At 39.1% G+C, this 27,118-nt stretch overlaps 1 protein-coding gene across 5 annotated transcripts; it reads left to right on the forward strand.

The window, feature by feature from the left end:
• The first annotated feature begins 15,233 nt into the window (after positions 1-15,233).
• On the forward strand, positions 15,234-26,655 carry ZBBX (zinc finger B-box domain containing). Of its 5 annotated transcripts, none has more exons than XM_072344488.1 (16): positions 15,234-15,370; positions 16,249-16,331; positions 17,138-17,251; positions 17,514-17,601; positions 18,249-18,297; positions 18,437-18,546; positions 20,019-20,183; positions 20,558-20,717; positions 21,280-21,400; positions 21,925-22,019; positions 22,198-22,304; positions 22,613-22,868; positions 23,779-23,928; positions 24,544-24,780; positions 25,442-25,580; positions 26,444-26,655. In XM_072344488.1, exons 1-16 carry the CDS (start codon positions 15,359-15,361, stop codon positions 26,517-26,519), a joined length of 1,962 nt encoding a protein of 653 aa, XP_072200589.1. In that variant the 5' UTR covers positions 15,234-15,358; the 3' UTR covers positions 26,520-26,655. The 5 variants fall into 5 exon arrangements, with proteins under 5 accessions (XP_072200589.1, XP_072200585.1, XP_072200586.1 ...); XM_072344484.1 differs by having other exon boundaries at positions 15,261-15,364; XM_072344485.1 differs by having other exon boundaries at positions 15,270-15,370; positions 16,244-16,331.
• Positions 26,656-27,118: the final 463 nt, after the last annotated feature.

Raw genomic sequence — 27,118 nt, forward strand, 5'->3', positions numbered from 1 at the left:
GTTTTGTTTTTTTTCTCCAGGGCCATGTAAGCTTCAGAGCAAGTAAAATCTCCTACAAGAACACAGTTGCCCTGAACATGAAATAGGGTCAATGTGTGCTTGTTAGCTCAGAGCCATTTAGCACCTGGTATGATAGATACAGAAATCTGTGGACAGCTTCACAAAGAAAATGATGCTGAGGAGTTAAATAATTCAACCAAAGCCTCAAAAAATTACAAATTATTGTTGATTTGTTTTTCCCAGGACTGTGTTGCATCTCAAGCCTATGAATTTCTTATTTATTTATTTATTTTTAGCACTCTGCTGTAATATTGCCTTTATTTGGCTTTAGGACCTCAATTACACACATACCTGGATATACCTTGATGCTTTCAGAGCTGTGAAAAATTATCCTCGCTATGGGGAAATCTAGTTCTAAAGTGGATAAATGGAGTAATCAAATGGAAGAGTGAAATGAAGCAAGCAGTTTGTATACATCTTAGCCAGGTTAGTAAACGTATGGCAAAGATCAACAGCATGCTAAATGCAGGGTAGGAGCAGCCTGGCCTTGGCTGACTGCTGCATGGATTAAGGGTGTGAAGAGGTGCAAGAGGGATTATGGTGACAGGCAGCAGAGAGATGCATCAGTAAACACTGTGGGAGCAGAGATGCTTTCCCTTTTGACTGCCCAGTGTGCACATGAAGCCTTTTTATATTGCTTAAACTTAATTTCAAACCTGAGGAATTTCAAGCAGAGGGCAATTTTTAAAAACTGGTGTGCTGTAGCGATGCCCTTTGTTGCTGCCAGAACTGGGAAGAGATTGCTGCAGGTCTGCCCTGAGCATAGTCATGCAGAAGTATGAATGGGCTTTGGTTCTACTGCTCTGATGGCTGAGGTTTGATTATTTCTGTTTTCCTGGCCTGAAATGAAACTTTCATACTCTTGAACAAGGAGAGTATCTTTCTACAATGCTTGCTTCTCGTCCTAGGAGATCACAACAGGTTGGGCTTTAAGCCAGCATCGCCTTTACAGAAAAGTCCTCTTGGTTGATCTCAGAAATACCTGACAAATTATTTATGGCCTTCTTCTTCTTTAAAGCTTTGAGCAATCTTAGATTTAACGAAGGCAGAGTGACAGAGTATACTTCACTGTGTCTGCAGAGAATACTGTGGGTGTAGACACAGAACATAGGCTGGGTGACAGTGTGGAGTTGAAGTGTGTTTGTGACGATATGCACAAGTCACAACAGCCTTACCCCAAACTCATGCAGAGCAAAAGTTTTTGAGATGTTCTATTAGATATTTCCAGTGCTTTTAACACCTCAATATCTGATGTAGATTAGATTGCTCATAGGCTAATGCCATTTGTTCATGCACTCCTGTTCAGCTAGTAACGGATTAAGAAATGTTTCTGCATCTGTAGGAAAAAAAAAATAACCTCATCTGCTCAAAAAAGCCCTGAGTAGAAGTGCAGCTGCTGCACTGACTGAAGGGGGCAGGGGGAGGAGGGGTGATTACTGAATTTGCTTCTGATTTCTTTTGCTATGGGCAGGGATGGAAGAGGCCTTGGTGCATTGATCCCATTGGCTTTCATGACATGCATTGCTATGTCCTTGTTTGAGTCTTTCTTTTTCAAATCTATTTTCATACCAAACTTCTCCCTCTGTGGCAGGGAAGTGTGATACAATTTTCCAGGTAGATGTAAGCATTAATCCTTTAAATGGATTTCAGGAGTGGTTAATGATGTTTATTCACATGAAACAACTGAAGCGATTGCAAGTGTGGTTAGCGACTGCTATTAACAAAGAAAAGCTCAATATTTTACATGGTGCTTAGTACAACCTCTGCCCGAATCCAAGCTCCTTTTGCTTAAGCTTTCAGCAGCAGAGTGGTTAGCAGAGCCTTAATCTCTGCTCTCCCCAAAGACCAGTAACTTTCCTATTGATTTCAACAGAAGCTGCTTTGGAAAACTTAACTGAATTAAATAAATATTTCACTCTGAAGCCCAACATATTTGGGCACTGATCCAAAGAACACTGAAACAAATGGGAAAAGTCCCATTGGTTTTACTCTTATTCAGATGATGCCTTTAGGACCAAGCAGGTGATAAGCAGAATTATGGGCTTGGCGCAAGGAAGAGCAGAAGTGAGATGATTTTCTAACTCCTGCCTTCAGCTCCCTGACATGATTGAAGTTTATGCTCTAGGTTAACTCGTGAGAGAGACACTATTTCTTTGTATAGTGCTTGTCCAGTGAAAAATAAGATTCCCGTAAAAGAAAGTAAATACACTGTGGCAGTTCTTTGAATGGAGGAAAGGGTGGGCAGGCGATCCCTCTGAAGTGCACTTCTAAGTCAATCTCTGGTAGCAGCATTTCTAAAGGTAAGTTTAACTTGGGCTTCCCAGTCTCAGTGAAAAAAAATCCCTACTCTCGAAGTGTCACTTAAGGTCAAATTTATACCAACACCTTTATCCATCTCAACTTTAAAATCCTGGATGGAAGCATCACACTATTGAAAACCCGGGTTTGTGTTTAACAGGAGAGTCACTCTGATTACAAAAGAGTATTTTGCAATAATTAAAATAATGTACAGGCTTGGTGTTGTCACACATGTCAGAGAGATAGAACATTTTGTGTATTTACCATTTGTATCATTGGCATTTGCTCCATTCTCTTCTGTCTACTTGCCTTAGTTTGCATTTGCAGTGGTATTTGTTTCAGAAAGGAGAGACAGGTGCTGAAAGATGAAGGAAAGACTTCACAGGGCTCAGTTTTGTCTTCACAAGCTGCGTGCAATCTGTATGGGAAAAGGTGAATTCATGTGTTTGAAAGCCAGACTATTTTAATCTTGAAACTTATAAAGGCAGTGGGACTCTTTTCATTACTTTTTATCATTTGAACACAATCTTAACAAGTGCAGCCGCTTGGAATAAAAATTCCGAGGATGTTTAGTGCTGTTTTGAAACTGTTTCCTACCATAGCCCCTTCTAGACGCACAGAAATGTGCCAATGGATAACCTGGCTTCTATCAGGCATTTGTAAACATGCAAGTCTGCCCATTCAGGCAGATGATTATAATTCGTTCCTATCAGGAATGTTTGAACAGAGCTGCTGCAGGTGCCAAGTGCCACATGGTCTGTTGCTGGCAGGCAGCTCCTTGCATGCTCCCTCCATGCAGTGTGGCACAAGAACTGAAGGTGGGTGCGAGCTGTGATAAGTGAATGCTGTATTCTCTGTGTTGGTTAAATGATGGCAAAAGAGGAGTGGAGTAAGATGAGAGGGGAACTTAAGAGAGGGAAAAATACTGTAATAAACTAAAGTACTGATTCACTGGCATAAAGCAGTTTAGCTGTAATACTAGTGACATCAGTAGAGGTGCTTTGGAAGTGCAGTTGATTCAGGCTTATAAAACAGAAATTAGAATCACATATGTAATCAGTAAGGTGAAGATTCCAAAACACAAGTGTTCTCAGTAATGACAGCCACAGCATATAAATGACTGCAAAAATCACCTGCATCTCTTACAAGCTGCCCATACTGCAATGCAATCAAAGGCAGTCAAACACTTGGTATTTTCAGCTCGTGGCATCAGTTTATTAGGATCTCATTCATACATTATCTTTAAATTGCTTTCTTTCATACTTTGCTTTTGAAGTGAATGAAATTCAATATGATACTTTGAAGAAACTCCTCAGGTTAATGACAGACTGTGCCACGTCTGTACTGAGCCATGTTTTAGTTTTCTCAGAGCCCCTGGTACCTGTTTGAGATGTGAAGTGCATTTTTGGGCAGGAATGAATTTAGTCTTAAATCACTTGACACATCAGTGTTGCAGAAGGATAGGTCAGGTCTTAATGCTGAAGGAGTGGCTTTGTCTCACTTTCTACTCTCCACAAGCAGAGACAATGATTCTTTCAGCAGCCATCAGATTGTGTTTCAGGCAGGGTGTGGGCAGGATACAAAGCTGAGACCACATCTGTTCTTTGTGGGGGTCAGCTCTGGGGTGCTTTCAGATGCAGGTATGTTGGTGTGCAGGTAGAGAAGCATGCAAAAAAACAAACAAAAAGAAACGCATAAAAGAAAACATAACTGTGCAAGCAAGAAGAGCATTTGCGTTCTCAGGTTTCTCACACTTCTCAGCCTTCACTACTCTGCCTATAGCTGAAGGCAGCCTCCACCTGCTGGGGTTTGCCAGACATGACAAGGTACCCTTATTGTGTGAACTGGACAAGGATGTTGCCAGGTTGCACAGACTCCTAATTTCCTTACCTAGCACCTCAGTGAGAATGACCTGCTTGAAGGGCAGATCATTATTGATCATTCTTGTTTTGTCTGGAGAAGAGCAGGTTCAGAATAGACCATATAGCTTTCTCTACAATGCCCTGAAAGGAAGTTGAAGCGAGGTGGAGTTTGGCCTGTGCTCCCAGGTGACAGTGATAGAAAGAGAGGTGACATTTTTCATTTGTGCCAGGGGAGGTTCAGGTTGGATATTAGGTAAATTTATTCTTGGAAAAAGCAGTGATGCATTGGTTAAAGGCTGGATAGGGAGCTGTGGACTCATTGTCCCCAGAGGTGCTCCAGAACTATGGAGATGTGGCACTGTGTGACATGGTCAGTAGGCGTGGTGGGATCTTAAAGGTCTTTTCTAATCATAATAATTCTATGGTTCTGTGAAGTTTGCCTTATTAAACCAGCCCTACTGACACTAAGTGCTAGGTGACCTTTAAGGTCCCTATAGAATCATAGAACAATTTGGATTAGAAAGGACCTTTAAGATCATCTAGTTCCAACCAGGGGCTATGAAAGGCAGTGCTCAGGCTGCTGTTGCTCATTCACAGAGCAGTGCTAGTTGTGCCAAACAGTGATTCTCAGCATGTTAAGGGGGTGATTTTTGTGCACAACTGATACTGCTACACAGCTGTTTTGTGTTGTTCCAGCAAAGATGCTGCTGCTCACTGTTGTGTTTTGGAGGTGAGGAGTTATCTCCCTCCGGCCAATTCTGTCTGTCGTGCTGCAAAAATAAAGCATTTAAAAATTAAAGATTCATCTTGCCAACGTCCTTTACTTTCAAGACGGATTCATTGTGGAAGGGCAGTATTGCCATAGCAACGAGGACTCTTCAGACGGCTCTAAATCTGGTGAATTTCCAAGACACAAAAGCTTGCTCAGAGCCCAGAAGTACCTGGGTAGAAAACAAAACAGATGGTAAATTCTCCACAGCTTTTGCAGAATCGTATTTCGCCAGTTATTCCCCACTTTCTCATATGTCCAGAATGTTTGTTTTACAATGAATTTGTGATCTGTGACAGATACAAGCCTTTGCTCAGGGGAATTGGAAGTCAGCACCTCTTTTCCCACCGTGCCCTTCCCAGCATGGCCCTATGAATGGCTCATGTGGAAAGAACAGGAATGCTACCAGCTTGCTCTGAAAATAGCAGCGATGATCTTTTGACTCTCAGTCATCAGAAGTGTTCTTAATACTGTTTTACACAGCACTATATCCTAAAGCTTACAGAGTTGTGATCCTTGGGACAGTTCTCACCATCTGAAAAGCCCTTGTGCTGTAACCTGTGTTTGCAATGCCAAACTGGACTCTCAGCAGGGAAATTTTCTTCATGGTCTAAAGAGCTTTAAACTCTAAAGGCTAGTGCAGCGCTAGCGTAAGGATAATAATCTTCTCTAAAAGGGTACATGCTACTGAGCGTCACAGCTTCTTGCCATGAGCACAAATAAGTTTTCACACACATCAACACTTCTGCTCACTTGTACAAGTAAAGAGAGATCTTGTTCTGTCAGGGGTGACAGACTTCTGCTCAGACTCTGTGTAACACCTGTGGGCTTTTCTTAATTCTACCTGAAAGATAATGGCTGATAGCGCTGTGATCTTCCCATAGGAGATGTCAGTAAATTTTCTTTCTTTTGTAATTTTTTTTTTTCAGTCTCAGTGAAGAATTTGGTGTGGTTTGGCTTGTTTTGGTGAATGCGCTTCACCAAACTGAAAGCATTGGAGCAGGAGCTGGTTGTGAACAGCTTCATTAGGAAAGAATTCCTCATCGCTGAGACATCGATGAGGAATTTACCCCTGAAAATGAGAACTGCTCTTTGAATATAAGCTTCTCATTTCAGATATTAACTATTGCCCTAATCCTCTGACTGTGGCCAGACATAGCTTCTTGCCCTTCTTTCAGTTACTTTTCTGACACCTGTGAGTTGTTGCATTTTGGAACAAAAGGAAAAATGTTGGACAAGAACACCTATTCCAGGTTACTCTGCTTACTTTTGGGCATTGCAAAGAAGTGAGCACTCCTGCACGGCATAGCACCAGTGAACTCGGAGCTGCTGAGCCCTGATGGCTGCCAGTGCTTTTGTATTGCACCTTGGGAATGTTCATTTTGCCTTTAAATTAATTTCTGCTCTACTTTTCTGGTCCTCAGGCTGCTCATGAACTTGTTTTAATGCAGAGAAAGTGATTTACTGCATCTAGGAAGGGGTGGTAATAGGGAACTGAGGATAACACGGCTTTATTTTAACGATGGAGTTTGCCAATATCAAATTTTAATTCTTAACCAGCCCATTTTCAGTTGTAAACCGCTGTTCTTGAACATATCCTTCATCACTTAAATAGCCCTTTTTAAGCCTTCCATTTGCCAAATGCCTACAGGGAAAGTAATAACTGTAGTTAAAACAGAATATAGTTACAATATGCCCCGTGGACACATTTTAAAATGAAATGCCATGTCTTGAGTGGAAGAAGTTAACATCATTTGCAATTTCAAGCAAGTTACTATCAATGATTATTTGTGCTAGGTCGTAACGCATGTTACACAGCATCCATTTAAAGACTGAGGTGGATGTTCTCCTTTGTAATTGCCCTGCTGCTGAGATTTCTCACTTGGACTGAATAAAATTAATCATTAAAACAAGCAAGTACTTATATTGGAATATTTGTCAGAAAAAGAATCCTAATTCTTTATCCCAGCTTTTCTTGTTTCTCACCCAGAGACAGCTGAAGAACTCTAGTGCTGTAGTATCTTAATGTGTTTGGCACTGCTCAGCTGGGGAGCAGTAATTGTGCTTCATTTCTTTATTTCTCTGCTCGAAGGCAGCAATTCTGGCACTTCATTACAGCACCATATGATGACAATCAGTAAATGGATGTTGAGGGGGAAACAGGAAATTCCCCACACCCTTACACTCCGTGATTTTTAACAATACGGCTGTAGTGATAATTTATGCAGTTTTATGATCTGTGTTGGATTTCAAGTGTCAAAACTGAGATGCTTCTTAAATGATGGGCTTGAATCAAGGACAGATCGTTCATTTCTCTGCCATAAAAAGCAGAGAAATTACTGTTATTTTTAATAATTGCACAATAGGTATTTTTGTCGGTGTGTCTTTAGAAGTGAATTATGGAGAATCTCTTGTGATGACAGGCTTTTTGGGAACTACGTAGCCTAATGTGTCTCATCACAGATAGATTCACATAAGTGAATGTCTCTTACAGAGTGTGGTCATTCTGGGCCAGTGTTGGTCATTTCCTTCCTGCTATACCTTCCTCTGAAACACTGAATTTCTGCATCCATCCCAAAGAAGCAGTGAAATGTTCTGACAGATGCAACTCGGGAAGATGATGACACACTATGGCTATGGGTGGAAAATAAGAGGCAGGTGGTCCATTGGTGGATCTGTGTACCCTTAAGTAAGCGTTCCTTTCCTTGGAATATTTAGGTTTCTTATTTTGCAGGGAGCACTGGAAAAGCCTCTTAGAGCACAGAGTGGCAGAGACACGGAATAATCACACGAACTTAAATATATTTAATTTTCTGAAATTACAATCTCATAATTACAACTTAAGTACTGTTCTCATTCACCATGTTAAAATGATGAGAAATTTGGAGTTTCAGAATAAAAAAGCTGCTTCTCTAGCAGCTTATTCTCTGTCCATACAATAACTGCCTTCTTGTTCATCTTAATACAACTACCAAGACAATGCTGTATTGATTAATTCATATACACTGATTTGATACCTAATTATTTCTTTTGACAGCTTGCTGAAATTGGCAAAAAAAAAGTCTGATCTTATCCTGCTGTAATGGTTTTGTATGAATTTTCTAACAATGAGATCTTCACTTGTACGTACTTGCAGCTCTGATGTTTTAGTCTGTAACTCTGGTGTGCCAGCAGAAGTGATGAATTCCTATTGCTTTTGCTTTTGGGGAGGAAAAAAAAGATGACTGCAGTAAAGCTTTTCTACATCTTTTTCTTTCTTTCCTTTGTCTGTAATACAACAGCTGTTCTGTGCTTTCTTCTTTACTTGTTGATTTTTTATTTATTTCTCTTTTTTTCCTGGACACGACTTGAATCTTTTTCTTTTTTATTTGTGGCACTGTCAGCAATTTCCTGATAGATATTCTGTCTTGTCTTTTCTCAGCAGTGATCCAATGGTTAGACTACAAAAATTGCACTATAAAGACATCAGTGCTTGTTGCTGAATATCTAACATGGTTTATTCTGGTGGTGCCACGACCAGTGTAACTTTAACATAGATGGAGATGGACGCCACACCTTGTGCTGAGTGTATGTAGTTATAAATACAATTTTTGTGGGCTCTACTGGGATTTTGCTTTGAGTGAGGGCTCATTTGTAGAGCAGCAGTGTTTACAATGATTTTGTTCATTTATGGTAATTGGTAAATAGCTTTCTGAGAAGAGCAGTGAGAGATCTATCAGGTAAAGGCATTTGGCATTTATAGCAGCATTTAGGCAGATCTGAAATACCTAGGTTAAAAGTAATAATTTCAGGCCCTGAAAATGAGTAATTAACTTTGATTTCACATGAAGTTTCCTAACTACCAGAGTTCAGTCCCTGCTCAGGTGTGTCTCAGTCTGATTAGCTTGTGTTCATTATTGGTCTAATATAGTTGGGATCAAAAAATGATCTCTTTTGGAAGCTTCTTGATCTAATCCCTTTTTCTTTGTTAAAATGGGCTCAATTACAAAAGAAAACAAAGCCAGTTGCTTACACCAATCACAGTTCAGAATGAAACAAGAAACAGAGCCTTAAGGAGGTGAGAAATCCCACTCACCAATAGAAGAATGCAAGATGCTTTTATTTAAATTGCTACATACAGAAAGGAAGCTCTCCTGGGAGGTGAAAAAAGTTCATTTGAGAGCTGTTGGACTGAAATGATCAAGGGGAAAAAAAATATCCCTTTTTTTGTCTGGAGGTATATGAGGTAGAGTGTATTTAGAAGTGGATATATTTACACTTGCAGCTCTTTATATAGATTAGAATGAAACAATTCAGAAAGTCATTGCTTTAGATTCCTGAGATGCTTCCCTCTCCCATGCATTGTGCACAGAGTTTAGATAGCTTATCCAGAGATTCAGATACCCCTTTGGGAGCCATGTGCCTAAAGGGATCTAAGAATGCCTGTTATAAAATGGTTAGAGGAGAGAAAACATTCCAGAGTTTATATCTTGAAAACTTGTATAGAATCAATAAAAATAATTTATCTGGGCTTTCTGATCTTTAAGGCTGTCTGAAAAGAATTTGAGAGTTGATCACAGAAAAGTAGAAAAGATTTTTTCTATGTGTGATATAAAGTTTCCCAGTGCCATAAACACAGAAACCAGGCCAGTTCTTCCATTAATATGACACTTTGACAACGCACAAATCAGTTTCTCAGTGCAAAGTTTTTGTTCCATCACTTGTTCTCACCCTCCCAACACCAGAAGCAATGTCAATGGCTCTGGTCAAATGTTACTGCTGATAATAACACTTTCTGTACAGCTTGTTAAAAGTTAGAAAAGATAGTAATGTGACCTAAGACACATTTGTTCCTAAGAACTTGTATCAATTCGAGCCCTGAGGACATGAGCTTTCCATTTTGCCCATTTCAGTATGCCATTGCAGTGATTCTGGAATGAAAGAATTTTAATACTGGCAGACCAAACTCTCCTTATCAGCATTTTGCATACGTTGTACCATGTATATCAGAGCTGGAGCAAGTGAACAGTAAAAATCCAGAAAGGTTTGCAAGACTTCAGTCTTTCAATGTCTATGAACATTTTCAAGACTTCAAGTACTTGCTAGATTGCATTATCTTAACAATTACATTAAAAACCATTTTTTTCTAGAGAAGCATCTCTCTCTTTCTCTACAGACATGCGATATAAGCAATATTTTCTTTAAATTGTCACCAATGACAGCAAAAGTTATATAAAAATGACAAGTTGGCATTCTGGCTGTAAACTTCATTGTGATCTGCATTCCTTTTTGTCTCTTATTCTTTCATTTTTTATATGTATGAAAGATCTGAACAATTTTTCTGCTAGGGCTAAGGGAAATAATGCGGTATTGCTGTTAAAACTGGTCATTATTCATGTATAAACAGCTCAATTACTGTTTCTCATACCCAATTTTCAAATAAAATATTGATGATGACATATAAATAACTTGTCATGACTTAGAAGAAGCTCTAAAAAGCTATTAGAGAAATAAATTGCGAAACTGAGGTACATTCAGTAACTGTATCAAGTGAAAGTCAATGTATAAAGCTCAGTTGAGGTTTTCTTTGAATCCTTCTAGGAAGTATGTGTATGCTTTTGTTAACAAAAATCTTAGATGTGCTGTCTCCTGATGGTGTGTGATCATGGGAGGGCTGTGATCCTGGGCAGGGGCAGAAGGTTCACAGGGCTGAAATTGGAAGACCTTCAAGGTAAGACTGGAACTGGCCTCACTGTGAGCACAGTGAATAACTCTTGATGCTTACGCAGTAATATCAGCATGCAAACAAAGAAGCGATGCTTCTACTTTTAATACTGAATACATCTGAATACTTTAATACTCTTACATGAGAAAGGAAGACTGCCAAAACACCCAGACAAACGATTGAGTAGCCAAAGGAAAACAGTTGTGTTGCCTTTGGCTATGAAACAGCAACTAAATGGTTAAGCCTTAATAATTCTGTAGCCTATTGTAGTACATATATAACTTCATTTGTTTAGTAAAGAAACTGGTTGTGATTTTCTCTCTTCTGATCTTTTATTTTCTTAGGGCCTTGTCATGAAAGCCACTTTAATCTTTTTAGATAAATCTTCAGGTTTGTGGATTTTTTTCTCTTAAGACCTCAGCTGTCTTAAGTCTTTCCATTTCATCATGTTTAAATATTTTCAGCAATTTGAAGCCCTATTTATAAATGGATATGATTAAGATTAGGCTCTAGTAATCTTTTCCTCCAACCAGGGAGATAAAGCCTATCTTAAACCTGGATGGCTTAAGACAAGTTCAGTTTTGTTTCTTTATCCGTACAAAGTGAACAAATAAAACACTATCCAGCAGCAGTATTCACAGGAAGAACTGAAGATAATCCCTTCCATTTATTACTGCAAAATGTTTTTCTTTTTTGGCATCAGCCTGCACAGCTTTCAGATGTGTAGGCTGCTGATTAGAGAGCTGAAACTTTCTAATGAAACCTGAAACTCACCTGGTCTCTCATCAAGTCCAAAATTTGACTTTTAAAAAATATTTCTGATTGAATTTGGGGTAAACAGGAACAATAACAGCACTGGTATTTCTCCTTCAAGCACAAATTGATCACCTTGTCCTTGCACCATTCTTTGAGGTGAATGATCTGTCGTTTTGTCAGGTAAATCCAGATACTTTGGTGTGCACCCCTCTCTGCAGTTCTCAGCTCAGTTCTACATGTGCCTAGCTGAGCCCAAGGCTTTTAGTCAAGGGCCTCTGGCTAAGCAAGGTAATCCCAATTTGTGAAGGATGCTAAAAAGTTATCTAACATGACAATGTAACCCCGGAGTTCTGGGAAGTCTGAAGGGCATTTTGACAGCAAATCTAACATGTCATAGAGCCTTTGATCTCAAGATTTTTACAGAATGACAGGTTGAAATGCTAAAATGAGCATTTTATGACACGGAGCAATAGCTTTAGCACACAGACCACAGGAGTCATGTACCCCCTGGATAACTTTGTGTTTCCTCACTGCCTTCCTTGAAGGTGCACAACACCTGTGTTGGTCTAATGAGCAGACTTAACCAGCCCTTGTGCATCAAGCAAAGGAGATTATGCTGTTGAGGAGTTAGCTTGCATTTAAATAGCTCTAATACTCCAGACCGTCTTAAAAAGGATCTGATGTAACATACCGTGCTTCACAGCTGGTTGATTGGCGTCTTTCACTCTGCCTATTAATCTGCAGTCAAAGGCGCTGAAGGAAGAACAAAGTTCTTGCTGTATGATAAAGTAGAGCAAGTAATTTACACCTAATAACTAACCTGATATCCTCCTGAACACTGCAAATACACTGCTTTTATTGAAAGTTTATTAGTAGTACACAGTCAGGTAAATCAAATGATTATTTCCATTTCCTGCCTGAGCTTGAGACCAAGATGTTCCAGAGCAAATTTAAAGTTCATTTCCTGCAAATATGGCTATATGAGATTTTAAAACTAGCTTTTTGTTCATGAAAATGGGATTTGAATGACATGAATGTTTGTGGAAAATGAATAAGGTTTGAGAGAAAACAAAATGATCCTTACTTCAGTGTCATTATCAACCTATTGACTCATTGCTCCCCAGGCCCACGAAGCCTGAACTCTTAGGTCTTGTACCTTGTCTTCACAGAAGGCAGTGTCTCCCTGTTGTTTTATCAGTCTGTTCTGTAGGCACACAGTGCTACAGCCACCACAGACCCAGGCAGGATGGGCAGGGCAGCTTTCCTCAAGCAGGGTCTCCTTCCCTCCTTAGCAGCTTTCCTCTTCATCCCGTCTCTGTCCTGGCACACAGCTGCACACAGTGACTCATCTCCTTTGGGAATGCAGGAAGCTGGCTGAAAGTAAAATTGGCCAAATCCAGTCTGAGGCCCACAAAGCTCTTAATGTTCATCTGTCTCAGGGGCTGAGCCTTATTAGTGGCTTGAAAATGTGGCCAGAGAACGTGGTCATAGAATAGCTTATGTTGGAGGGGACCCTTAAATATCATCTAGTTGCAATCCCCCTGTCACGAGCAGGTTTGCCAGCCATAGACCAGGCTGCTCAGGGTCCCATCCAACATGGCACTGAATGCCTCCAGAGATGGGGCATCCACAACCTCTCTTGGCAGCCTGTGCCAGTTCCTCACCACCCTCTGATAAAAACATGATGCAGTGAGCTGCCTAGGGAGGCCCAAATAATGAGCAAGCATCAATCCATAAGGTGCCCAGAACTCACATGAACAGACCTCCTTACTTCTCCATGCATCTGACAGCTTCTTCTGCCTCTGCAAAGAGGGACTAAGTCCTATGTACCTTACCTGAAGTTGCAAGATGAATCCAATTAAAAATGACTGACTTTTAGAGTTCCTCTGACCTGATTCAACAAAAGCTGCATCCAATTATTCCAGAAGAATAATAATAATCATCATTATTATTTTGAAACTGTTGCTTGAAATAAATTTAAGGGACTACAAATCAAAATAGGAATGTGACCTATAATGCAGTCTTGGTAATGTTATTTTGTCTCCGTGCTCAGGTGCTCTTTCTAACTGTAGCTTCAAATACAGACTTTCAAAAAGACTGCTCTGAAATACTATGATATGGACTGAATAGACTAAATCTACAAAGTTAACTAATCTGGTTTCGCCTGTTGAGAAGATCAGCGTGGAACCGAAGGTAGTTAATGGCAACAGGAAGAGCCTTAAGAAACACAGAAGGTTTATAACTTATAGCACAACTCCACCAGATGGATTTTAGTTGAATTTCAGCTTCCTCATAAACTTTATATTTACTTTCATGAAAAGCAACTCTAAAAGGAATGATTTGTTCGCTCCCTTATTTATTTGTTTATTTATTTGTGACCTTCATTTATGAAAGTTGATTGCAGAAATGTGAATTTATATTTGATTATGAAGATCAGGTCCAAGTATATGAAACAAAGAATAGAACCAAACACCAGAAATTACACTTAAAATAGCTGAAACTTAAATCCTTCAATTATAAATACGGTGATGTGTAGAATGCCAGCATCAGACTGCATTACTTCATCTCTCATGTATATAAATCTAGCAGCTCAAGTCCCATACAAAACAGGCTTTTGATACTCTTCCAGCTAAAGTACTTGACCCAAAGCCCTCAAAGTCAGCATGAATCACTGAAGTTTTGGAAACAAAATGTCAGTTTTTCTGGGGAAAAAGAAAGAAAGAATCTTACACATAAGCTAAAAGTTTTGCGTTTTTCCTCATGGAAACTTTGAAATTACAAGCAATCTTGAGCATTGTAGTGATGAATGAGATGCAGCTTATCCAGAGCAGCATTAATTTTGCATTCTTTAAAGATAAATACCCGATGCACTGGCTACTTAAAGAGGTCATTACAAGAGATGTAATACAAAATCCTGTGTTTAGGTGGCTACATATAACAGGTTTTCCCTACAGGAAAGTATGTTTAAATGCTAAAACAGATGCTCTGCAGTTGCTAATGAGAGTGACACTGTCTAAGCCATCAGGGAGCCTGTTGGCCGCCATGTTGACTACCATGTTGCATGGTCTTTGGAGTTATTTTGTCAAAGTGAACAACAATTTAATTCTCCTTTTTCATCAGAACATCTTCAGTGAAACAGAGGATGCCTCCAACATTGCTTCAGAGTATGAGGACATGCTTTTAGATTTACACATACTATGCAAACTGTGATTCTTTCTCGAGATCAAAAAATCCACACGTGTTTCCACTGGCTCTCAACACAAATTGCCTGTCAGGGTGAAACCTTGAAAACTGTGCTGTAACCTGTGAAACTGTGGGCAGACAGATTATATGGCTGAGACAAGCCGTGTAACTTATTTAGTGCTTCCTAGCTTCAATGCATGTGGGACAAATGCAAACTCTCCCAATGGAGTACATCTCAGAGCGCTTGCATTTCTAACAGATAGTGATTTGCACTTATTAAAGCTTGGTTTGGATCGTAAACAGGGCGCATTTGCCAGAAACGACAGCTTTTCTCCCAAGACTGTTTTTTTCCCCATCCATTACAAGTAAAGGTTTGGCCACTGATACTGGAATGACTAGAGGCGGAGCAAACAAACTGAAAGACATGATGGATTAAAACACGATTATCCTGCCACTCATTGTAGACATCCCTGGGGGCACGGAGGCTGCGGGGAGCATACAGCCTGCCTTGGCAGCACAGACACCCATTGCTTTATCCACCGACCCCCCCCTCCGGCAGCAAGGAGTGGTCTCTCCCCCCCCCCCCCCCAACCTCCGCCTCCTGGTGACGTAGCGCGTCTCTGTTGCCACGGGAACAGCTGCGGGTCGTTGGGATCGTTGAGGCGGTGCCGGAGGTTCCATCTCGTGCGGAGACCCCGGCGTAAAGTCCGCGTTCGTGGGCATTCGATGCAGGTTGTGGTGCGTGCTGTAGTCGCTCTTTGAATTCTATGCGTTTATTAATGTGAGAAAGCTGTAGGGCTGCTGTCTGCTCCCGTTAAACTCCTGTGGTTTGAAACGATCTGCATTTGTTTCATCCATTCCTTGTTAAGTTGCACAAACTACAACCGTTTCACCTGTTTTGAAGCCATTAAATCTTATCCTTCAATTAATGAGAAGGAAATTTCAGCTGGTTGTGCTGTTCAGAGCTGGACACTCCTGATCCTTCCATAGCATTTGTTTGTCCATTCACAGCACAGAGGAACATTCCAGAACAGGGCAGTGTGGGTGCTGCAGGTGTGCAGGAGCAGGCAGGGGGGAAGGGGTAATTAATGCCTGTGATGCTGACTTGCTTTACTCTTTGCCTCACTGAGAGGTGTCTTATGCATATAGGGGATCTATGGGGAAAAAAAGGGCGTGCTCATTTTACTTTATTATTTTAATTACATCTTTACCCCTGTCTTGAGAGTAGGGAGTAACTATCTGCTCTGCAAGTTACATTTCCACTGTGAAACAGTTTGGGTAGGATGCATTTTACATAGCATTTTTACATAGCATTAAGCTTCTTTCTTTGAACTTCAGGGAATTGCCCAAATGAAATGGGAAAGTAAATCTTTTCCCTGGTATCGTGAATGTAGTAACAAGCTTTTCTTTCAGCTAAATATAGTCTAGAGTTGTTTTAGGTTTTTAGTGACGCTTCAAATAAAGCGCTTCCACTCTGCATTTCTCTTTCCATGCATTGGTACCTCTTGGCTTTCTAACCATCTTTTTTACTGTTTTAATTTCAATCAAATTAACATCTCATAAGGTTTCTCACTCCAGATGATGCAAATTCTCTCTCTTTTATTTTTGAAGAGCAGACAATACTGGGAATCATGAACAGCAAGAATTTTGTGATACTCCCAGATTCAAAAAGTGGAACCTCTGTGAGATTAAAAGCAAAGTAAGTGCATTTTATCTGACTGTAATAGACATGTTGTTTCAGCATTTTTATTAAGCTGTCATGAACTGTTAGGTGGAACAAATTATTTGTGTACAAACAGGGTTTTAATGCTATTTTAAATATCATTATAATGTATGTTTGATCACACAGCCTTCACAAACCTCACTTATGTGTTTTTCTTCTAGTATTTTTCCTATGCTTTTACTCTTTAGCCTTTCTTTGTTCTTAGACTTCAAATTACTTTCATGTCTTGTGACTCTGTGTAACTAACATGTACATGTTTGTGAACAAATGGTGATAAAGCATTCACTGGGATAGTTTATCGCAATGTAATTAAGCAACAAACCTTTCTGAACTCAGACACAGTTGGATTAGTTTTAGAATAGCAAGATAAGCTTATATTGGGGGCAGCCATATCACTACAAAAACAATGTCAACAAACCTTAAATTAATAACATATATCTCTATGTTGTCTTCTGATCTGAGGCCTCTCAAATCTTATGAGATTAAAATCCTGCAGTTTACAGAGGAGACTGGAATCTCTGCATCCTCAGAATGCTTCTTTTAGTAAAGCCCACTGTGATAGGGCAGTCTTGAGTGTAAGGAAGTTGTTCTTGACCTGCACTTAATTTTGCAGAGCTGTCTTCAGTCTTACTGGTAGACAGAAGGGGAACCTGCCTTTCATGGCAATTATTTTCAATTTATTTATTTATTTATTTATTGTCTTGCTGCTTTAATGTCTTTCAGCTGTCTCAGTGCGTTTTATGTAGTTCCTATTGTATATTTTACTGCTTTAACCTTTCTAGAACTGTCAGAGAACTGCGGCTGGAAAAAGTGCGGTTGGAAATGGAAAACAAAGAGGTGGAGAAGAAATTACGACAGTTGCAGTCCAACATGAGCAGAGAAAAAGAGGAGAGAAAGTAGGTGAAATTTCTGAGTGCAGACCCTGCAGTCAATTAATGTACTACAGTCAATGGCAGTAAGAAAAAACATGGTGAAATATTCAACGTGCTCTTGACCTTTCCTTCTGGGGAACCTGTTGCTGCTGTTCTCAGTTGGTCCCCAGAGAGAGTTTTCCATTTCCTTTTCCATCTTCCTTCTTGATTTATTTTAGTTTTCCTCTTTAAAGTGATTTGTTCTGTTGGAGTTACATGTTTAGTAAGCTCTTGCCTTGGTTCATAGGAAATCAAGTGCTTATCATTGGAAGTCTGGACAAGCAGGACCAACACAAGCCCGATTTTGGTCACAAAACAAAGAAAAAAACAGTAAGGTAATATGCTAGCAAGGTATGTAGAGATAAAGCTACTTAAAATGAAGGATTTCTCAGCTCAGCAGAGAAGGATCTGGGGGTCCCTATGGATGAGAAACTTAACATGAGCCAGCAGTGTGCTCTTGCAGCTCAGAAAGCAAATGGTATCCTGGGCTCCATCAGGAGAGGGGTGGCCAGCAGGGATAGGGAGGTGATTGTCCCTCTCCACTTGGCTCTTTTGAGGCCCCATCTGGAGTACTGCATCCAGGAATGGAGCCCTCAGTACAAGAAAGACAGAGGAAAAGAGAGGATCAGAGTGAGAGTTTTCTTTAACCCACTTCTTTTTTCTTCCCCTTGCCTGAGTCAAGAGGCTTGGAGTTGTTAACTACTTGAAAGACTTCCCATTTCTCACCTCTTTCACTGCCACTCCCCTCAACAAACCCTATGTGTGAATGGCAGTGTGGATTTTTAGTCTGTGCAGTAGACTGCATTGGCTGAATTTTCAATTGGAGTCAGTATGGTTATGAAGGTTCTGCAGGTCTGTGTGCATTCTTGCTATGTACCTGCTGTCTGTGTATTCATTTTCATTAGCACCCTGAGGTTCCTTTTAATATTCATACCCTAATATATTAGTATGTAAATATGTACATAAATACTCTTTCACACAGGTTTCTTCAGGAAAAGTGAAGTTGCAGCTACTGAAAGAACCTCTTCAAGGTAAGAGTTTCTTTATTATCTTAATTAAAACCCCACAAACTTTTGGCAGAGTATCAGATTCTTGAAGTTGTTGCAATTAAACGATAAAGAGAAAATCAGGGATTGTGGTAGCAGATTATTTGGTTTTATTTTCCCCCAGTGCCGCAGAAAGGACCATTTAAGCATGAAATGCCAGATTATGGAGCTCATGAAAAATCTGAAGCAGAGGAGATAGTTTCCCATTGTCCACATGCTAAGAATGCAGGCCTGGTAAGTAGAGGGTATAAAAGCTATCAACAGAATATGTGTATATAGAAGCTTTGAAACACTATCGAGATGTGATTATATGATATAGTATGTAGCAACAGTGAGTGGCCGACAGGATCTCAACGGGCATAGATCCCTTCAGTGAACTCCAGAGGTGGAGATAAATGTGCAGTCTGAAAACACCAGTTTAAGTCTGAAGGTTAGTTATTGTCTTATGCTAGCTTTTCTGTGCTGTGCTTTGTATTATAGTCAATGGAAGCATGTGCCCTCTGCCTCCTGTTTTGGAGAGGAAGGGGGAATATATTTTAATAATGCTTTTGCCGCTGGGAAATGATCGTGTCAAGGAACTGAACTGAGCTTTCAGCCTTAGCTTTTCTGGCAAATTCAAGGTTTTTATATACGTTTTGCAATTATTATTATTGTTTTTCAGTTGCTGGGAATAGTAAGTCGTTTAGGGAGCTGCTTGCTTCACTGAGATGGTCCCCATGAGATGCCAAGTTAAAACTATTAGGTACAAAGCAATGTACAAACAGAAAATATATATATTCGAGACAATTTTGAACCAAGTTTAAATAATCTGACTTAACTGGAATGGAATTTTTATTGCAATAGGATTTTTCCACCTGTTTGCACAAATATGTTGGTAATGTTCTACATGATTACACCCTCTTCAATTCTATGATTGCTTCCAGTGATAACACCTTAAGTAAAGGAAGGCTTTACATGATGATCTCCAGGAGTGGCAAAGATAAACAGCTCTCTTATCAGGTCTTTAACAGGGAGCTTCCTCAGGCTGTGTTTTCATTCATTGGCCCAGCTGTGCATGTGGCTGAGGGAGACTTGAGATTGCTGTGATGGAAGCTGTATGGTTGCAGGTGAATAGCGCATATTCAATAGTCTGTGCATATTTTGTACTTCTAAGTACTTCAGCACTTAAATGCTTTGATAAGCAGGATGCGTTGATAATTGTGTTCTTTCTGAACTCGAGCTTGCTGGCTGACTAACAGTGGAAACAGTCACTGTGAATGATGAGCTGATTTATGTGTGTCTTTTAGCAAGGGCAAGCAGGAAACCTACCATCCAAAACTCCTCTGAAGATTACCTGCCATCAGAACCACCTGCGTTTTGCTTCCCTTAGTGCTCAGCTAAGAATTCATTAATTCCCCGCCTATACAGTGGGAGCTCCGGCTGCGTGCTGTTCCCTGACACACCACCAGGGGGCGCTGCGGCTCCACATCGCCGGGCCTGGGGCCGTCCGAGCAGAGGGTTCAGCGGCTGCTGCTGCTCTGCGAGCCTTTGTGACTATGGGTTATTGGATTTCTTTGTTAACACGCTTGCTCTCTGTTGATTGTTAACATTAGCGTGTGTTTGTCACCATCTCTCTGCTTTCTGTGTGGTTCTTTTTCTTCTATCGTGCCGTTTGGAGGGAAGTTTATTCATAACAAGCGAAAGGTTTCATGATGTTTCATAAACAGGCAGAAGCCGGTTCACGGGCTGGAAAACTGCAAGTTGTTGATCGCTTCAGATTGACTTCATCGATGAATGAAAGAAAAACCAATCATGAGGAGAAGGTGAACAGCAAATGTGGGGTCACTTCAAACAAGTTGTCATCCTCACCAGCATCAGCAGGCACTGCTGAGGTACTGTGCAGCTCACAGCCAAGATCCTTTTAAACATTAGTGACACATTCAGTTGAGTGACTTGAGGTTTCTCTTAGCGTGCCAAGTGTGATGGATCAGGCTGTCAGCCTTAACAGCCTAGTGACCTGTACTTATGTCTCTTATGTCTACCCCCCCCTCTGCCCAACCCCTTCATTATGCTCTTGACAGAGTACTTCACTTTATTTGTGGGCAAGATCACTTAACAACTGAGTGGGTTTGATTACCAGGGCAGCACAGAAAACTGGGTTCTGCATTTCCATAGCTGAGAATGAAAATGTTGCTATTATGTATGTAACCAGGAAGAGGGTTATCATCAGAAGTGCTGAATTAATGATGCTGTGGAACTGATTTAGGAGCTCTCTTCAGAATCAGACGGGACAGGCCTTGGCAATCAGGACAAAGGGATATTACTGAATGGTGTATTTAATGAGGAAGAATCTGCAAAGACTTTTCAGGAAGCTTTGATTCAGTGGAGAAACGGTAATCATGATCACAGTGGAGAACGGCATGCTGGTGAGGTTCTACCTGGTATCATTTCTTTGTTGTTGTTTGAATTGCATTTTAAGAACATTAGCAGCTATTTTAGGTAGCAAGCATAGGTATTCTGCTAGGATAATAAACGTTTATTCTTTCCTCTACATTCTACTGTAAATTAGCAACAACCTATGAAGTCTTATGGCTCCCAGCACTGCTGAAAGTATTGTGCAATGATCGGTTTTAAGATCTCATACACCCTACTGAGATTATTTTTAAATTTACTTCTAGTAATAAGAAGAGAAGTTAGGTAACCATTGGATTTACGATCCTATCTAAACCTGTATAAAACCAGTGTTTTCCACAAGTTCTGACAGCTCAAATTCATCCTGGCTGAATCCAGTGAATGGAAACAAGTTGTAAATTATGCTTCAAATAACTCAGATCTCCCTTTATCTTTTCATCTAATAGGATTATCCTGACATTCTAAATTTTAGACTTATGTATGCAAAGGCTTATCTGAGCATGGACTAAATAGAATCTAAATATCAAGCTTATAAATGTGAATATCTGCATCTGTGTTGTTGTTTTTTAATAATAGAATCTGTGGGAAATCATGAAGTGCAGACCAATCTTTCTGTTATGAAAGAACACCTCCAAATTCAGTTCAAGGAGAGTGGCCTGAGCTACATGGAGAAACTCATGCTTAAGAAATACAAAAGGTATTGTTGAAGTCACTAATGCTGGTGAAAGAAGTCAGAAATACTTCACAGCATTAACAAAATTGCCTAGGAAGCTTGTAACATTGGATGATTAATTAGGATATCTGTTTACTGGGTGTGTAGTTGTCAAGTCTGGCTACAGTGGTTACATTTCACAGCTTCATATATCAGAATTACCACAGAGGGAGTATTTGAGGAGAGTCTCTTCGCTGTCAATTGGCTGTAGAATTTGAAGTCCAATGATGATATCTGGAAGCCTGATTTTATTTTAGGAATTTTCTACAGTAAAAGTTTGCCCTTTAAGATACTGCTGTAAATATAGCGAACACCTGTTGAGTTCCTGCAGAGTGAGGTCATCCCATTGTTCATTCAAGTAAGATTGAACAAAACTGGCTGCTTTTTAGCAGTAGTAAATTGTGATGCAGTAAAGCTAAATTTTTTTTAAAGCCTTATTATTATTTCTTTTTTTTTTGGTGGCAGTTGTTTGCTTTTTCTCTCATTTTTTTTTTTAATTTTTTTATTAGGGCTTCTGTTGATGAGTATAAACCAACTGCATTATGCAAAGCTGTGACTGGAGGAGAGGAGAAAGGAGATCCTGGTGATACAGATGATTTAACAGGTGCAATAGATTTGTTATCAACACTAATTATTACGTATTTGGGAGGTAGATTTCTTTTTTCTATGGCAGTTTCTGCCTGAAAAAAGTAACTACAAGCTAGAAAGTAACAATAATTTGTGTTTATAGAAGTGTATCATGAACATTAAAAAAACCTCATCATATTGATTATATTTTGTAGTTGAAGAGATGAGGAGATACTGGACTTCTGTTTTTAGAGAGGAAGTACCCAAGAGTGTTGCAGAAAGTGTGGAGCCCACTCTGAAAATGGAATTTCTTGATGATGATGTATGTGCTGAAGAACTCCATAAACCCTCACAGTCATCTTATATGGTTTAAGTATTGACCTGTTAAAATTTGAACTAGCAACGATGTAGTACTTTATAATTAAAATCTGTATTTATTTGATCTTCTGATTATCTTCATAAAAATGTGGAAATTTTAGCTTTCCCCTTCACAGTAATTTTCTCCTATGGTGTCCATGGACCCTTGATGTATTGGAATTACACAGAGATTGAGTCTGCAGGCTTTTTGCCACTTGAGTTTGTGGTCTTTGCACTTATTCTATTGCTGAATATTTGTGTTTTTTAAATTAGTCTTATGATGTGGAGTTGGAAGAATCGTGTAACTTCTTGGTGTTGGAAGCTGAGGCTACAGGAGTGAATAACCAGAGAAATATTGAACCATCTGCAGTTGCAGATCAGAAGAACACACTGCTGGACCTATTCCCAAAAGAGACTGCAGCCATAATGAAGAAGTCATCTGGGCACTCAGCTTTCATGGCTGACACTCAGCATCTCTTACCTTCTCCTCCTGATGGAAACCTTGTTTCCTCTAAAGAAATCTTGAAAGGTAAATTTTCCTTTTTTCTTTTTCTGTTTATGGGAATGATGAAACTGTATATAAAGCTTACATGATAGTCAACTATTGATAATAGTATTCTTTTTAATTAACCATTTTTTGAGCTATGCAAGTGCCATGTACACAACTTGTATGGTAGGTATCCCATGTCTGTGAGCTTTTATGTGAGCTGTAGCTGCTCTAATGTGAGTTGTAGACTGAAAAGAAATCCATTGTTAGGCAGAATGTGATAATGTGTGATAATGTGATGTTACAAATCTGTTTCAGTGTACAGTATCTGATTTAAAATGTGGCACATGGTTTTTATCTTTTCTTGTTGCATGAGGCTTAGAACTGAATGATCTTTAAAGATCCCTTACAGCTCAAACCATTCTATGATTCTTTTCGTGTAGGAAAAAATGCTTTTATATTGATAAGCTGAAGGAAAGCATAAGTTATAATAATATTTTCTGTGTGAAATTTAGGCTTTGGTGTGTAAGTGTTCCAGTGCCTGCTGCATTCAGTTTAGTCATGATGAATTCTTACACACCTCAGTGGTTCTGAGGTTCTTATTCTGTGTCTTAAACAAATACAGAATAGGTCACTTCATTAATTTTAATATGTTGGTCTGTAAGGATACTTTGTTTCTTAACTTTGCAAGTACCAAATATTTGCTTCAGCACTTCAGTACCTAAAGTGTATTCAATTTGTACTTGGTTCAAGAAACTGCTTATTTGAGTCTTCAAATGTGAGGGGACTGAGAGCTGACTAATGAGCTGCAGTTTATGCTTGTTTTATACTAAGTTCAGAAAACTTAATAGATTTAACACAACATGATATGAAGAAATGCAGCAAGTATAGTAACAGTAAATATGCGTTACCACAAACTCAACAAAGACTTTTCTTTAATTCTTAATTTCAGGAGATGGGAGTTGGGTTACCGACGCAAGCTTAAGTGAACATGCAGATGAGTCTGTAGTTCAGGCTGTCTTAGAAAGTCAAATGAGTAGATCTTCAAGTGGTCTCAAGAGTCATAGAATTTCTCCTCTGGTAACATGTAGGTCATACTCAGGTAAGAATAATAGTTTTGAGATCCTACTTTAATCGGTTATTTTGCCTAGTATTTATTTTCAAGCACGTTTGTAACCTTGTTTCTTTAAAGCAGAGAATGTGTTTTAGAGATCTATTTGCTGTAGGTCCCCTGTTTCTGTGTTGAAAGATGTGAAACTAGGAAATGGTTTTGGTTTGTTTTTTGTTCCAAATGCAGAGTAAAAGCAGAAGAAACAACCAACCATCAAAACATTAATATTAAACACTTTTGGAATTCTGATAGGTATTTAAATGACAGTGATAGTTTCAGCTGCTTATAGAAGGACAATCAATAACCAACACCTGCACAGCTTTTTTCATTTTACAAATGTTCCTGACAGCCTGGATTGCTTTAGATGAGCAGAATAGATGCAGTCTTTCAGTCAGGATGCCTTACTGCAGCTAAAAGGTGTAGTGTTGAAGATTTGTCTGTGTGAGTAGTAATTATTCATAGTGTTTGTCTTAATAATGTATTACAAATAATCCATTTGGATCAATTTGAATGATATAATCTGCAGTTTAAATTACATTATTGGAAATTGAACTATCTTTATGAAATCTTGAGTTTGCTACAAGTCGTGATCTTGCGTGATTTTAGGGAATGATTCTACCAGACCTCGGTCAATGGATGTGCTACAACATAACCTGGCCATAAATAGTGCCGAAGACACTCATCCAAGACCAAAGAGTTCACCTATGCATACATTTAGAGCTGATACTGAGACATCAAGGCACAAGTATCTTGATGTACTTAAACAAGATGAGCATTATTGGGAATATATTGCTGACCAAGAAGCCTTACTCTGTCTGGAAAGAGAATTACAAACTTATACAGGTAAGTCATAATATTGCTTTTTCCCCTTAGAGGTAATGTAATGAAGGCATGTAGCTACTTCCTTATTTTTTTTTGCCATAGTATCAGTTAGATCTAATAATATTGAACTAATTAACACTTTCAGATAATGATTTACTTTCAAATGAGTATCCTTTCCTTTAGTATGTATCCTTACCTTCAGAATGGATGCCTTAAGTGTTGTTAGAAGCTAGGTTTGTGATACAAGGCTAGCAGGAAAGGGAAGTAGTGTGCTTGCATGTGTGTTACCTAACAACTATAGACTGTGGCACTAGCTGATTATCTCTCTAGATTAGTGCTTGTTGGTATATCCATTACTGTTTTAAATGCATTCCACCACTAGCTATTTGCCTTTGATGCTGAATATTGAGGTCTCATACTGGACCCTACCTACAGTGTTTCATATTGTGCTGGTATAAGCATCTCAGAAGTGAATTCTCTCCATTATTTCTAGTGATGCAGGAGCTATATAATAAGAAGTCATAATGTATTTGAGGGCTTCTAATGACATCCTTCACCAGCTACAATTATTTAAGCACTTAAAGAGTTTCACATTATCAACAAAAGTGTTAAAATTGATAGTGTAAATAATGTGGGATTTTCTTGGTTTTATTAGTTACTGAAATAACTGCAAATATTTCAGGTCCTCAGGAAAAACTTAACAGCCGAACTTCTGAAGGTGTAACCTCCTCCAGCAGATGCTCACGAAAGATATATGGAAATGATACAGATTGCCATAAAACCCTGAATCTGAAAGACCAAAGCAGAGCTGATATGCTTGGGTAAGCTGAATTCCTCGAGTATGTTTTTATGGTACTGTAAAATTTTAATATGCCAAACATCTTTCTAGAACTGAAAAACAGTCTTAACTTTCTGATTTTACTTTGTATACCTATTAATGTCAGCATGACCTATTTTGTATCTTGTATTTTTTTTTTAAGTCAGTATTTGCATCCTCAGATCAATAATAAAGCAACATATATTTTTTGAGACCCCAAAAGTTGAGGTTTAAAAACCAAAAAGCAAATAGATTGTGTTAACATGCAGCACGGAGATTTACCAGTCAGCTGAGTTCTCTGCTTGAAAGATTCCTTTAAAACAGTTGTGAGCAACTGAGTCAATAACATTTAACTAATTAGTGATGTATCATTTACATTGCTTTGATAACTGAGGAGGCACTTAGAAAAAAGGATATTCCCCAAAGTCCTGTTCTGCCATTGTTCTCTTATTATGATCTTGTAGCAAATAATGGTGAGGCACTGTATATTGTGTGAATATAGCTGATCTCAACTTTTTGTGTTGATAATACTGAAATTACAGATCAGAAGAAATCTAAATGATATTTGCAGTTGGTACCGTTGCTATTAATGAGGATCACTTTCCTAGCTCAACCATTCTGGAGTGTGGGATTCTTCCACTAAGGCATAACAGTGACAAGCTTGTTTACCTCCTTCCTCAGAATAAAATGTGATATAAGCTGAGGGGGTAAGACTGGGTAGAGTAGGTTTTGGTGTATATAAAATATACAGTAAAAGCTATTTTCATGCCTTTATTGCTATGTGTGAACACATGTCTGTGAGGCTTTGCCTTGAGTAGCTAGAGGAACTTGAACTGCTGAAAATTACTGTGTTGTGTTTGTTTTAAGGGCCTGTGATGAAGACCAAATAGATGATGAGGAAGAAGTTCTGGAAGATAAACGGCAGGTTCTTGCATTACAGTAAAAGGGAAGAATTAAATGACTTTCTATCTTGTGTATTGTACAAAACAAGCAGATAAGAGTAATTCTTGAGTGCTGCTGATATTATTTATTAAGGATTACTTAGTAAATCTACAAATAAAAAAAAACCAAAACCTTATGAACAACTTGACTTGGATTCTTTTTCTTACTGTGGAGAAGTAACAGAATAAAAGAAAACCTAAAAGACCTGCTGGGTTATTTCCTGCATTCTCAGACACAACAGCCTGTTTCAGCTTTCTTTAAGGAGGGGTGGTGTTTTTTCATTAGTTTGTTTCGATGTATGAAATGTGGTTAAAGCTTTTTTTGTTTGGTGCAATACCTGTTTTCTCCACTGTGGTTTTTATGATGCTTTTGAAGATACCTTGTAGTGGTTTAAGTGGGGAGTTTGTATGGAATGTGATTCAGAGATCCACACCATGTGTTTTTGGTTGTTATTAACCATTTGATTTTTCAGTGAAGGGTCTGTGTGCCTGTATCAGTCATTACTCATCACGGCAATGGTGATGATTATGTGATCAGTAAATCATGTAACCTAATATTAGATGTCTTTTAATGAAGATCGTGTTTTTTATCACTATGTTA

Source organism: Excalfactoria chinensis, chromosome 9 (assembly GCF_039878825.1).
Source record: "Excalfactoria chinensis isolate bCotChi1 chromosome 9, bCotChi1.hap2, whole genome shotgun sequence".
NCBI lineage: Eukaryota > Metazoa > Chordata > Aves > Galliformes > Phasianidae > Excalfactoria > Excalfactoria chinensis.

Bases quoted from the DNA above. Each gene is read 5' to 3' on its own strand.
- ZBBX (XM_072344488.1), top strand. The intron at 17,252-17,513 runs GTAGGTGAAATT...CTTGGTTCATAG, and splicing joins AGAGAAAAAGAGGAGAGAAA to GAAATCAAGTGCTTATCATT. The intron at 22,020-22,197 runs GTGCAATAGATT...TATATTTTGTAG, and splicing joins TGATACAGATGATTTAACAG to TTGAAGAGATGAGGAGATAC.